General features: G+C 40.0%; 1 protein-coding gene across 4 annotated transcripts in view; it reads left to right on the top strand.

The window, feature by feature from the left end:
- The window catches only part of LOC126249005 (mucin-5AC-like), a 206507-nt gene that overhangs the window by 162567 nt on the left and 30280 nt on the right, over positions 1–13660 (top strand). For 3 of the 4 annotated variants that reach the window (XM_049950592.1, XM_049950593.1, XM_049950590.1), the window contains exon 8: positions 8433–8472. In XM_049950592.1, the coding sequence (XP_049806549.1) occupies positions 8433–8472 (40 nt within the window). Of the gene's footprint in view, positions 1–8409; positions 8473–13660 lie in introns of all 4 variants that reach the window. The other variant, XR_007545584.1, reaches the window with a different exon arrangement.

The following is a 13660-nucleotide window of genomic DNA, read 5'->3' as shown; positions in this document are numbered from 1 at the left end:
AGTAAAAACTGCACCCTACAACTATTTATGCCTGCTTACTGTATGGAATTTTTAGTCTTCTTGTGTAACTTTTAGCCGCGACACTTCCCTTGTTTACCAAATTAACTGTTTTTTGATGGCTCAGGATACGTCCTATCAGCCTAGACCTTTTTTCTCACCTGCTGATTTGATTTCATCATCTTAAACTACTAGAAGTGCAGTCTGGATTATGTATGAGTTGTAAATCACGTTTTGCTCCCTGAATGCTCTCCTGCCTATCTACAATATTTCAAAGAGAATTCCAGTCAGCATTGTCAAATGCTGACTGCTGTAAATGTAGTTTTGAGTTTCTTCAACCCATCTTCTAAAATGAGTTTTAGTGTCAGTATTGCCTTGCATGTTCCTACATTTCTTCGGAACCCAAATTGTTCTGGAAAACCAATAATTTGCTCATGTAAGTTCATTGGCTTCCACAGCTATTTCATTCTAGCAGTTATTTGTTCTTTTGTAATTAGTATCTTTGTTTGTGGTAGCAGTGTGTCGAACTAGAATTTACTTTAAACACTAATTCACAACAAAATCGGCAAATGATATTTGTGGAACCTTAAAGCATCCTGACATCTCTGTCAGTCTTGGATTAGAAACCTAAAATTTTTGGAGAGGGTTATCTTTGATTATTTAATGATAACAAGTGTCCCTTCCTGTGTATCTGCATGTTATATGACATTATGTTACCCAAATGGGCCGCATCACACTAGACACATTATATACAAGTATTTAAATCCTGTGCACCAGGTGAACTTGGGCAAGATTGTTAGAGTTACATATAGAAGTGTGGGAAATGAATATGGACGAAGAGGTAAAAAAAAAAACCTTAAAAGCAGATGATAAATGTTGATCAGTTTGACTGACAAAGAGAACACAGCAAGTGCCATAACATGATTTCCCAGAAACTTCACACGGTGGAAGAGGGGACAAAATTAATGAACATGTGTCTCAGCTTATCTGTAGCTAATCGACTGTTTCTGAAAAAATAATGGTCAAAGTTTTCAAGATGTTGTTGTTGTTGTTGTTGTTGTTGTTGTTGTGGTCTTCAGTCCTGAGACTGGTTTGATGCAGCTCTCCATGCTACTCTATCCTGTGCAAACTTCATCATCTCCCAGTACCTACTGCAACCTACATCCTTCTGAATCTGCTTAGTGTATTGATCTCTTGGTCTCCCTCTACGATTTTTACCCTCCACACTGCCCTCCAATGCTAAATTTGTGATCCCTTGATGCCTCAAAACATGTCCTACCAACCGATCCCTTCTTCAAGTCAAGTTGTGCCACAAACTTCTCTTCACCCCAATCCTATTCAATACCTCCTCATTAGTTACGTGATCTACCCACCTTATCTTCAGCATTCTTCTGTAGCACCACATTTCGAAAGCTTCTATTCTTTTCAAGATATTCTCCAGGTAACTGTGCTTTTTACCGTGCACAATCCTCATACAAAAACGTGTCGCAGTGGTTAGCATTGCAGCTTTTTAATTTTGTACCCCATGTTCGAAACCCAATTATTACTATTATTTTTGTTTTTCATTTATGTACCCATTCCTGCAGGTGATTACTACATGAATGTTTGCCATTGTATATTGACGTAACATTGTTCGTTTTTGTCTACTAATTCTGTGTCAGGTGAATGAATTTTAAAAAATCTAGAAAATTATTTTAAATTGTTTTCAGTGAAGTTCTTATAGTGTATTTTAATTCATAATCAACAGGAAGTGCTAGTATTCAGAAAACTGATCCGTTATGCATGGTTTGCCATGAAATTATTGCCAATGCATGAATTCTTCACCAATGTTAACGTGTATCTTTCCTGAGTGAGATTCATATGGAGAAACATCACTGTGGCAACATGCCTTCGTGCGATGCTTGTTGCATTTGGAATATCTGCATTTCAAATGTTTCTACAGTTGGTATTCTCCAAGAGAATACACCAAATATTCCTGAAAAATAAGAGAGAGAGAGAGAGAGAGAGAGAGAGAGAGAGAGAGAGAGAGAGAGATTGATTCTATAATAAATGTGTGGCTTTTATTGTGAAATGCAGCCGTAATTTTACATTTTAATATAACACCCTTGTATACCCATATTTGATAAGGAAATTTGTGTACTAACCTTGTACGGGCATGAGTAAATAAATGAAAACAATAAAATAATAATAGGGTTTTGAACATAGGGCACAAAATTAAGAAGCTGCGATGTAACCACTGAGCCACCATCTTGTCTGAGGATATCGTGCAGTAGAAGGCACATAAAGTATCTGAAAAATAGCTCAAAACTGTGACTATCATTTTTTCAGAAATGGTCGAGAATCTATGGATAAGCTAAGACATTCATTTGTTTTGACTGCTCGTCCACTGAATGAAGTTCCTGGGAAATAGGGTGATGACACTTGGACAATTTCTCCTCATATCTCTTTCCTATAGTGGAACCAACAATAACATTAAGTGGACAAATGTGCCATTGCGCTGTAGGAGTTATGAAAATATGAAAAATATTGGATATGGTGGTATTTTTTGATAAATGGCCTTTCAGTACCTGTGTTTCTTCTTAGGATTTGCAGTTAATAACATGTACCAATTCAAGAGAAACTGCAGTTTTTGCTGAACATTAGGTAGAACAACATGCACTTTCACTAAACTGCAAACCTCCACTTACAAAAATCAAAAGCAAACTAATCATAACTCGACGTTCATGCACAATAATGCATTTCCAGATTCTTGTAACCTTTTTATCCTATTACATTAACTTGACTGTTCATCGTGTAACACTTAAGTTTGAGGCCTTTCTGCCAATCAACACTGTTGTGTTGCTTGTAACTCAGCCATGGGCATTATCATGGGTCATCCCCTTTTCTCCTGCTAATTACATTTATGATTAGTGCTGCTTTCTCCCAGGACTTAAAACATTATAAATTCCCATGTAATGGTACTGAGAGAATGCTTGTCAATCGCTGGAAGGTCTAAATATTTCAGGCTCTGTACAAAATGTTCAGCATGCATTGGAAGGGTTGGTACTCTATTGCAGAAACAAAACCTTGTTGACAGCTATGGTCATGTTCCAAGACAGGCTATTCTATCAGGTTTAGATTAAAATGAACTAAAAATTGCTACTTCAGCTAAAATGAAAGTTTGATAATTATTCCTCTGAACTGTTGTCCATACAGACTCGGAAATGACTATTTACATATGGACCTACTTATTGTCTTTGCTTGATGAAGAGAGGACAGAATTTTTTCTTTCAGAATATCATAAACAAGTGAAATACCTTTCCATAGTTTAAACACAGCAGTAGTAACAAAATGTAGGTTCTGTACTGTATGAGTCACATCAGTAACAACTTTGGAACACAGAACAGGTGGTGTTCTGGGATTTTTCAGCTATGTTGTCTTCAGAAAGTTTGAACCACTCCTAAACTGTTTCCCTTAAAATATCTATTACCTAATAGTATTGTAAAAAGGAAGCATTGTAGAAGCCCTTGCTCCCCACCCCACCACTTGGAGCAGGACTTCAGGAACTTTGATTTAGTAACGTTATTCTTGAAATTCAATTTGTAAAATATTTGAATTCTGGAAAAAGTTACTATTGCTCTTGTAGTTCAAATTACTCCTCCACAAACTTACAATATTTACAGAGATTATTTTAAACTTGACATGCTCCCTCAATTTGAGAGAACCCCCCCCCCCCCCCCCTTTTTGCTTTGGGATATTTGATTGGTGAGCATCTTCACATTCAATGTGGATCTTAAGAACTTCATATTGCATGACGGTTTTCTCTCACGGCAAAATTTTATTTTAGATTCATTACTTTGAGAAATGACTTCTTGGTTTAGACTGTGAAGAGAGTGCGTGTGGGATGCGTGAATTTGTTCCACCCAAGCATTTTTAGTATTGTATTACACTAATACTCACAGGAAAGCTCTTGTACACATTATTGCTTCACCTTTTTAGTTTTTTCCTTCCATAAGTTTCACCAGTGAACTGAACAATGTTGAATTCCCAACGGTGATGTTTTGTATATGTGTCGAATCTTCTAAAAGACTAGTTAAGGACTAAACTTGGCGTGACTCTTACATCTCTACTGATTGGGGACATCATGAGCAGTGTGGAATTAAGCCATATATGCTGTGTCAGTCAGGCCAAACAACTACACCGTAAAATGTGCTGTGCATTCACTAGGATCACACCACCAAAGAGTGACAATTCAAAGGTGTAAAGAGTGGCCATCTGCAAGTTATCTGACTACAGATTTGGTCATTCTGCCTGCTGACGAAGGGAATGCTGCGGTGCTGCAATTGCACTCAGAATATAAACAGAAAATATATGGGCTTCTCAATGGTGCATCATTCAAGAAAATATGAAATCAGACAAGTCACCTCCAGAGAAAAACCATTGAACTTCGAACCAAGAGTTACTATGCTGCCATAACTATATATGCTGATACAAGTCCACAAAGAGGGCATCCCATTGTGGTCCAGGCAGTAAGATGGGAGCAGCAAACTATGACTTGACACATGAATGCTCTTGTGAGTCCATCTGTGGGGAAATTCCAACATGACATTCCCATAATTCAATTACATTTGTACGGACGTGTACCAAAACTTCGCCGCAGTAATGCAGATCTTCTACTGAGTTTTGAGATAGTGTGCCTCTCTGCCAGGTACCACTAAATGAATCCAGGAAAACGATAATTAATTGGTGACCTACTTGATGAGACACTCAGAATTTGTGCTCACTCAAATTGCCCCTGTTAGATGGAAATAATTATGAACAGATGGATGGTGTTACCACAGGGTGTCCTCTGTCGCTGGTTGAAGTGAATTTGTTCATAGAAGATTTTGAGGAGAAGACCCTGGGGCAAGTACAGTAAAAACCAATCTTTTTCTGTGTTTACATGGGAGACACATTCGTCACTTGGCTGCGTGGGACGGGACAGCTTAGGGTGAATTTCTTTATCATCTCAACTCATTTCACTGCAATACAGAGTTTCACCATGGCGGTGGAACATGATGGCATCCTCCAATTTCTTGATATCCTGGTGAAATGAAAACCACATGGCAACTGGGACACAGTGTTTACAGAAAGGCTACAGGCACCAATCTCTATCTGCATGCCTCCAGTAGGTAGCAGCTCCCAGCAGGAAGGTATTTTGTGTTTTCTTGCTCACAGGGCACGCTCCAACTGTAAGAAAGACAACTTTCCAACTGAACTGAAGCACCTGGTGGGTCCAATATTCCATAGGAATAAATATTGGCAACAAGCAGATGAGCCGTGCTTTTATGACAGGTTGTACATAGACAACACCACAAAGAAAAATAGTAGCACAAATCATTAGTGTGCATCCTGTTTTTTCAGCAATACCCTCAGACAAGCCAGCAGAATCTTGGAGCAACACAATTTCAAATGCGTATTCTGCCTACTCCCTGAGCCATTGGCACTACTAGGTGTAACAAAGGATGGACTAGACCTTCACAAGACCTTGCCTGCCAAATTCCCTGCCAATGCAGCAACACGTACATGGAGAAACTGTATGCACAGTAGACGAGACGTGCTGTGAACATAAACAAACACAACACTGAATTACGGCAGACTGCTGAATTGACTGTGGCCAACTGTAGTATAAAAACTGACTGTACTCTAAGTTACAACAAACTCAAGATACTTAGGAAATATGCCTCCTCTTGGGAGTGAATGATTAGAGGCCATTGAAATTAGTCTCAAAGATGGTCTAATTAACAAAGATAGTGGCCTGTAACTGAGTCAGGTGTGGAAGCTCACAACGAGCTGAAGAAAAGCAGTGTGTTCCCATGCAATAAGTGCTACTGCTCATAGCTGGACATTGCCAGCTCTGTCAACCGCTGCAGTGACTGTTGGGTGTACAGACAAAAGCAAAGTTCAAAATGACTGACAACAACTTGTTATTAACCGCAACAGTTGCACGTATCGCAATTGCATTGTGTGCACATGCGGGAAAAGAAGTGGGGGGGGGGGGGGGGGGGGGAAGGAACCATACATACGAGGTTGACACACTTAAATTCCTGGGATTACAACTTGATAATAAATTCAGTTGGGAGGAGCACACCACAGAACTGCAGAAACGCCTTAACAAATCTGTATTTGCAATTTGAGTGTTAGCAGACCTAGGCAACATAAAAATGAAAAAGGCTTGCATACTTTGCCTGCTTTCATTCCATAATGTCATATAGTATAATATTTTGGGGTGAATCTTAAAGTCAACAAGAGTTTTTAGAGTCCAAAAGGGTGTAATACGTATTATTTGTGGAGTAAATTCACGGACGTCCTGCAGAAACCTCTTCAAAGAACTGGGTATACTAACTACTGCCTCTCAGTATATTTACTCCTTAATGAAATTTGTCCTAAATAATATATCTCTTTTTTCCAACAAACAACTCAGTTCATACATACAATACCAATAACAAAAATAATCTGCACAAGGACTTAAAAGCACTTACTTTCCTTCAAAAAGGGGTCCACTACTCAGGAACACTCATCTTCAATAATTTGCCAGCAAACATAAAAAGTTTAGTTACAAATAAAGATCAGTTTAAAAGGAGCCTGAAAGTCTTACTAGTGGCCAACTCCTTCTACTCCATTGACGAAATTTTTAATAGAAACATATGATGTATTTATTCATACTATTAGTATTGTTATTTCAGATTTTAAAAAATTGACATGTTCCACATCCACGAGGATCTCCTCAGCACGGATCTGTGGAATGAAAAGCTAATCTAATCTGGGTGAAGCCGTGGGTTTTACGATGACACGATAAGCATTCAACAGAACTTGTTACATGAGCTTACAGTGGAAGACGTCAAGTCCTACATGAATTAGTTAAGAATGGATGAGCATACATTTCTGTATGTGCTCAGTGAAGTATATTCTCATATCACAAAGCACAATATTCACTTAAGAACTGCTACATCTTCAGAAGACAGGCTCACTGTAACACTCCAATTCCTTGCTACAGGATCGGGTTAGGTTAGGTTAGGTTAGGTTAGGTTAGGTTAGGTTAGGTCTCCAATCTTCTTAATCTATTTTTGTATTCAGGATGCCTCGCGTTGTAAAGCGCCTCATCAGCTTCATACATCTCTATTAATTTTGTAGTTGTCGGCACACACCAATTGTATTTACCAGCAATGTTTATAAAAACACTTCAGACGACAGAACGCTGCAGCGATGCTAGCGCTCCATGTGGTAACATGTCACATTGCAGTGAACAGAAGACAAGCGATTTCTTTGATCAAATCTACAGCAAGGCCCTAGCTTTGATCAAATATTGGACGACATTTGACAAAGTTCCTATTACACCATCAAATATCTTTGACAAAAAAGAAATTTTATTTGCAAAGTTCTTTATTTCGAGCAGATGTGGGGCAGCAAGTTCCCTTTCCTGGTCATTACTGAATATGCCAGTGCCTCTACCTTCTTAGGATTACACAGGGGTTTGGAATAAACATCAGGTGTTGGGGGGGGGGGGGGGGTCGCACCACCAGATATTTCTTGGATCTATAGGCACCTGCAGTTCACTGACAGATTAAAGTGAGGAAATTTAGATATTCATACCTAGCACATTCTTAGTCAGGAGACAGATATAAAAAATGCTAATAGTTTGAAAGTAACATTTCTTTCCATAGTCATAGTCCTTCTTTTTTGTTACTTTACCGAAATAAGCACTAAGTAATCTATTGTGTCACTGAATTGTGCTCCGTCCTTTCTGTCTCTGTTTTCCTTCCACATTCGTCTCTCCTACTGCCCCCCTTTGCCTCACACACTTCCACTCTGTCATCATTCACTGCCCCCCCCCCCCCCCCCCAACCCCTTGGTAGTTGTTCACTTCTCCCTCCGCCCCCTGTTGCAGTCATTCACTGGTCCCTCCCTCCTCTGCTCCTCTGCCTGTAGTAGTCATTCATTGTCCCCTCCCTGCCCCCCCCCCCTCCCCCCCTCCACTGCCGCAGTCATTCCCGCAATCATTCACTGTCCCTTACCTGCTTCCATCCTCTCCTGCCGCAGTCTTTCACAGCCCCCTCTCTCTCCCACCTGTCGCAGTCATTCGCTGCCCCCCTTCCTCCCTCCACCCTAGACGCAGCCATTCACTGTCGCCCCCTCCTCCCTTTATCACGGTTGTTCACTGTTGCCTCCCCACACAATCCCTACATTGTCGTAATTCACTGCCCCCTCCCCACCTCCCAATTCTCATCACACTCATTCATTCTGCTCCCCATACCCACATTCCTTCCTACCTCTCATTCCAAAATTTGATAAATGTTATCCATTATTTCTGATTAAGCCTGAATATTATTGTTTCAGTTTCGTGTCTACCTGCATGGGATTTTTGTACTCAAACTGTGTGTTTTATGTTTTCAGTGACCTCACTGCACAACTCAAAGGCATTTGTGTTTCCGGCCTTTGGGAAAGGTGCTCTCCGCAGTGAGTAAACGATTTTATTTCTCTATTTGGCTTCATTGTTACCTTCGGTAACAAAAAAATTCTTGTCTTAGAGAAATAAGTCAGCTCCAAAGTTCAGTACTATGCTTGCTCCATATATTGTAGTCAAATTATCTGTAAGTTCTCACATTGGCAAAAAGTGTGTGTGTGTGTGTGTGTTGTGTGTGTGTGTGTGTGTGTGTGTGTGTGTGTGTGTTTGGGTTGAGAATATTCTATGCAATAGATTGCATGTCCTGATTACATGTGATATTGCCAGTAGCACCCTAAAAACATAGCTTTGAGGTTACGTCTGTGATAATTCTTGAATACATAGGGCAGGCTGTTTTAGCTATAGTGGCCATCCACAGGCAGTTGGATGCCTGCAGGTAACAGGACAAACCATTGATGCAAGGGCAGTCGGGCAGCAGGGCTGTAGAATATGTAACCATACTCCCCAGACTCGCGCTCGTGGACAAGGGTGGCAAAGTGGTTTGTGCATACACAGAACACATAAGGCTACCTGGTGGATGAGAATCACATGAACCGTGTGTAGAAAACTATTTGTGCTTTGTTCTGCGCAGAAGAGGAATTTTGGTCAGAATTGCTATCCAGAAGTGAAATAATGAATGCTGTCTATCTGTGTGAAATAAAACAAAAATGGCACTGACGGGCCTTTCAAACGTATTCTGTGGTAAGCTCATTGCAAGTGTGTGTGTTATCCACCAGAGACATTAACAAACTTCCGTATCACTCCAGTGACTGTGCACACTGATAAAGAACATCAGCCAGTCATTTTGATTAAATCACCTGCATAATAACTTCTTACCATACAGAAGTCTATAGTACTCAGTCTTGATACATTAACATAAAAAAACAGAACACCTTGAATGATTAGAGATACGTTGTCCATATTCACAGGGCATGTACATTACTATGTTCTGCAGAAATGATTAGCATTTGAACTGTGTCGGCATGAGGGTTCCAGGTCAACATTGATATTGTAGTGTAACACCACCTAATGCTAAAATGTGCCTCTGGCTCTCGTTGTTGCTATAAACTGAAGGTAATGGATCAGTGTCGCAAGAGCAGACGTACAGGATACCTTGTAGATGTATGCACAAACCATACCATCAAATAAGTGAAGGGCGCATTGTTAGCATGAGAATGTGATGCAGCTATCCAGGAAATTGCTGCTCGTGTGTGATAGTGTTTCAGTATTGCAATGTGTGTGTGCAGAATGGTTCGCAGAAGACAGTAGAACATGACGAGATGGGTTGTGTCGCACCACTCAGATCAACCCCTCATCTGAATGGCATTGCAGGGCAGATCTGCATTCTCCTTGGCTCTGGCAAAACAGTGTAATACATCTTGCACTATCTGGTGTGACAGTCTGTCACCGTTTATTACGGGATACATTACATGCACGTCATCCACTTCTCCAGCTATCTTTGACGTACGTGCAGAAACATGCTAGATGGCAATGGTGTAAGGATCAATGTCACTGGGAACAGGAAAGGCATCAGATAGTGTTTTTGGACGACTCCAAGTTCTGTTTGTTCGAAAATGCTGCTCGCATTTTAGTTCACTACAGATGGGGAGCGGGATCACAGTGAATGCATTCGCAAAAGACATAAAGTGCCAACTCAACGCCTTATGGTGTGGGGTGCTGTTTGATACAACCACACATCACAGTTTGTGTTTGTCCAGGGCACTGTGACCAGTGTGTCCTTTGTGAATGTCGCCATGCGACCCATAGCCTTAGCCTTCCTGCACAACACACCATATGTCATTTTTCACCAAGACAATTCCTGACCACATGTGGTTCCACAAACACATGGCTTCTTAATGTCTCAGAATGTTAGCCTTTTGCCCTGGCCCACTATATTACCAGACTTTTCACCAATCGAAAATGTGCGGGATTTGGTGAAACAAAAGGGTGCACTGCTACGACCCAGTGCCAACCACCACAGATGAACTTTGAAACCGGGTGAATGCAGCATGAATGGCTATACCAAAGGACACCTTTCGTGTCTTATACGCGTTGATGCCATCACACATGGAACAAGTTATTAGAGCCGGCCGGAGTGGCCGTGCGGTTCTAGGCGCTGCTGTCTGGAACCGAGTGATCGCTACGGTCGCATGTTCGAATCCTGCCTCGGGCATGGATGTGTGTGATATCCCTAGGTTAGTTAGGTTTAATTAGTTATAAGTTCTAGGTGACTGATGACCTCGGACGTTAAGTCGCATAGTGCTCAGAGCCATTTGAACCAAGTTATTAGGACCCATGGCAGATCCTGTACCTACTAGGCAACAGAACATTTACTGAATCGAGGTGACTGAAATGCCAATCATTTGTGCAGAACATACTAATGTACAAATCCTGTGAATATGAACATCCTATCTCTAGTCATTCAAGGTGTTCTGTTTTTTCTGAACATTGGCTTCATTCCTGCAGAATAATAGCCTTTATACTACATGGAGCTCCAACTGTATGTTTCCATGTTTCGTACATGAGCAGCAAAGCAAAAAGGAAACTACACATAAATATGAGATATTCAAAAAATTATTTGTGTTAGCATCTCTGTTGAATATGTCGATAAATTAAGGGAGGGTTGGATTGAATTTAACAGTTACTTGTTTTATTAGTTAAAAATTTTTTGCCTACTTGCATGCCCCTTGCCTTTTGCCTGCATTCACACCCTTCACTTTCATTTTGCCTGCGTGCAAGCCTCCACCCCTGCTAGTTACTAATTTCACATGATACCTCGTACAGTAATAAGTGTAGATGTGACACTGAGTCAAATGCTTTTATGAGATCAAGAAATACTGCATATGCTTGACTGACTAGATCACAAGCTTTAAGTACGTCATGTGAGGAAAATGCGAGTTACGTTTCACGTGATTAGTGATTTCAGAATGCATGCTGATTGGCATGGATGAAGTCATTCTGTTAGAGATACTTTGTTATATTTCAGCTCAGAATGTGTTCCGTTCTACAACTAATCGATGACAAGGGTTGTGGACAGTGGTTTTGTGGATAACTTTTTGTACCATTCTGTATATGTGTGCGACCTATACTATCTTAAAACTATGGGGCATGGTATTTTGTTTGAGAGATCTGCAATAAATTATCGTTGAAAGAATGGCAGACTCCGCTGTGAGTTCAGTATAGAATCTGATAGGGATTCCTTCGGGCTCTGGTGCTTTTTGCAATTCTAAGGACTTCAGCTGTTTCTCGACACCACTGATACTGATGTCTATTTCGCTCATCTTTTCAATGGTATGAGAATTAAATTGTGATGTTACTCCTGGTTTTTTTCTTTGTGAAGGAACATTAGAAAACTGTGTAAGAGTTTCTGCTTTTGCTTAGCTACCTAAATTTCAGTTACTGTCTCAGCTTCAATGAACACTAAATTTTGTGCTGCGAGCAGCCTTTGCATGTAACCCGAAATTCTTTGAAGTTTGTGAAGGATCTTTAGACAGTGTTCCTCTGTGGTAGTACTAAAAAATTACATGCATTGGTCTCTTCACTGCTACATGTTTCATTTATCTGTAGGCATTGGTCCCTTACTTAGCTTGCATTTATTGCTAATCTCTCACACAGCAAAAAGTCCCAAGTAACTGGAAAAAAGTGCTCGTGACTCTTGTACTTAAGAAGGGTAAAAGAATGGATCCAGCAAAATTACAGACAAATATCGTTAACATCTGGTCACAGCAGAATTGTTAAGCATATTCTAAGTTAGAATATAATAAATTTCTGTGAGCCAGAAGAGCTTCTCTCTACAAATCGGCATGGACTTCAAAAGCATCACTTGTGCAAAACTCTGTACTGGTGGTGTGTTGCTTGATGCAGTCAAGATGATCAAATATGTAAACATAATGTTGCTAAGTGATATGAAATGGAATAAGGACGCAAGGTTGGTAGTAGAGGAGGCAATCGGTAGTCTTCAGTTTATTGGGAGAATTTTAGAAAAGTGTAGCCCATCTGTAGTATGAAAAGGAAGAGAAGGAAAATTAGTGTGAGAACATTGGGGGGGGGGGGGGGGGATGAAAAGGGAAGCTGCCTGATAGAATTCTGCATAGAGTTTAGTTAAATCATAGCAGACACTTGCTTTATGAAGCATGAAAGAATGTTGTGTGCATAGAAGGAAAAAAAAAAACCGAGACAACGAAGTTTTTGATAGGTGACATAATGGCAAGATAGAGATTTCAAAATCAGATCTTAAAGTGCAAAACATTTCCAGGGGCAACTGTAGACCCTAACTGTAATTTGATGGTTATGAACTGCAAATTAAAGTTGAAGAAATGGCAGAAAAACAGGAAATTAATGAGATGAGACCAGGACAAGTAAAAGAACCAGAGGTTGTTGAGAGTTTCAGAAGTAGTATTAGTCAATGATTCACTGACACAAGGAAAGGGAATGCCATAGAGAACAAATGAGTAGATTTGAGAGATGACAAAGTGAAGGCAACAGGTCAAATAGACAAAAATTACGGGTTCTAGTAGAAATCCTTGTGTGTCACACAAGGTACTGAATTTAATTGTTGAAAGGAGAAAACATAAATGCAGCAAATGAAGCAGGCATAAAAGAGTACATGCATCTTAATTAGATTGACAGAAAGTGTAAAATGGCTAATCAGGAATGGCCAGAGGAAAAAAATGCAAGCCTGTAGAAATGTGTATGACTGTGGGAAATATAGATGCTACCTATGGGAAAAATAAAGAAACCTTTGGAGAAAAGAGAAGCAAGTCAATGAGTGTTACAATATTAAATGGCAAGCCAGTACCAAGCCAAGAAGGGGAGGATGAAAGGTGTAAGAAACATACAGAAGGGCTATACTAAAGAAACAAACACGAAGAAAATTTTATGGAAAGGAAAGAGGTAGTCGATGAAAAGGAGATGAATGATATACTATCAGATTAATTTGGCATAGTGCTGAAAGACCTAAGTCAAAACATGGCAGCTGGAGAAGAAGATATTCCCTCAGAATTACTGAGATCATTGGGAGAACATACCATCACAAAACTATTCCATTTGATAAGCAAGATATGAGAGATGGGTTAAATACCTTCAGACTTTCAAGAAGAACGTAATAATTAATATTCCAAAGAAGACAGATGCTGACAGGTGTTTTACTGCACCATCAGTTTAATTTGTCATTGTTGAAAAATATTCAGATTATTTGCAGGA

This window comes from Schistocerca nitens, chromosome 3, assembly GCF_023898315.1.
Source record: "Schistocerca nitens isolate TAMUIC-IGC-003100 chromosome 3, iqSchNite1.1, whole genome shotgun sequence".
Lineage (NCBI taxonomy): Eukaryota > Metazoa > Arthropoda > Insecta > Orthoptera > Acrididae > Schistocerca > Schistocerca nitens.
Note: the sequence above shows the minus strand (reverse complement) of the source record. Positions and strands in the feature narration are given on the sequence as shown.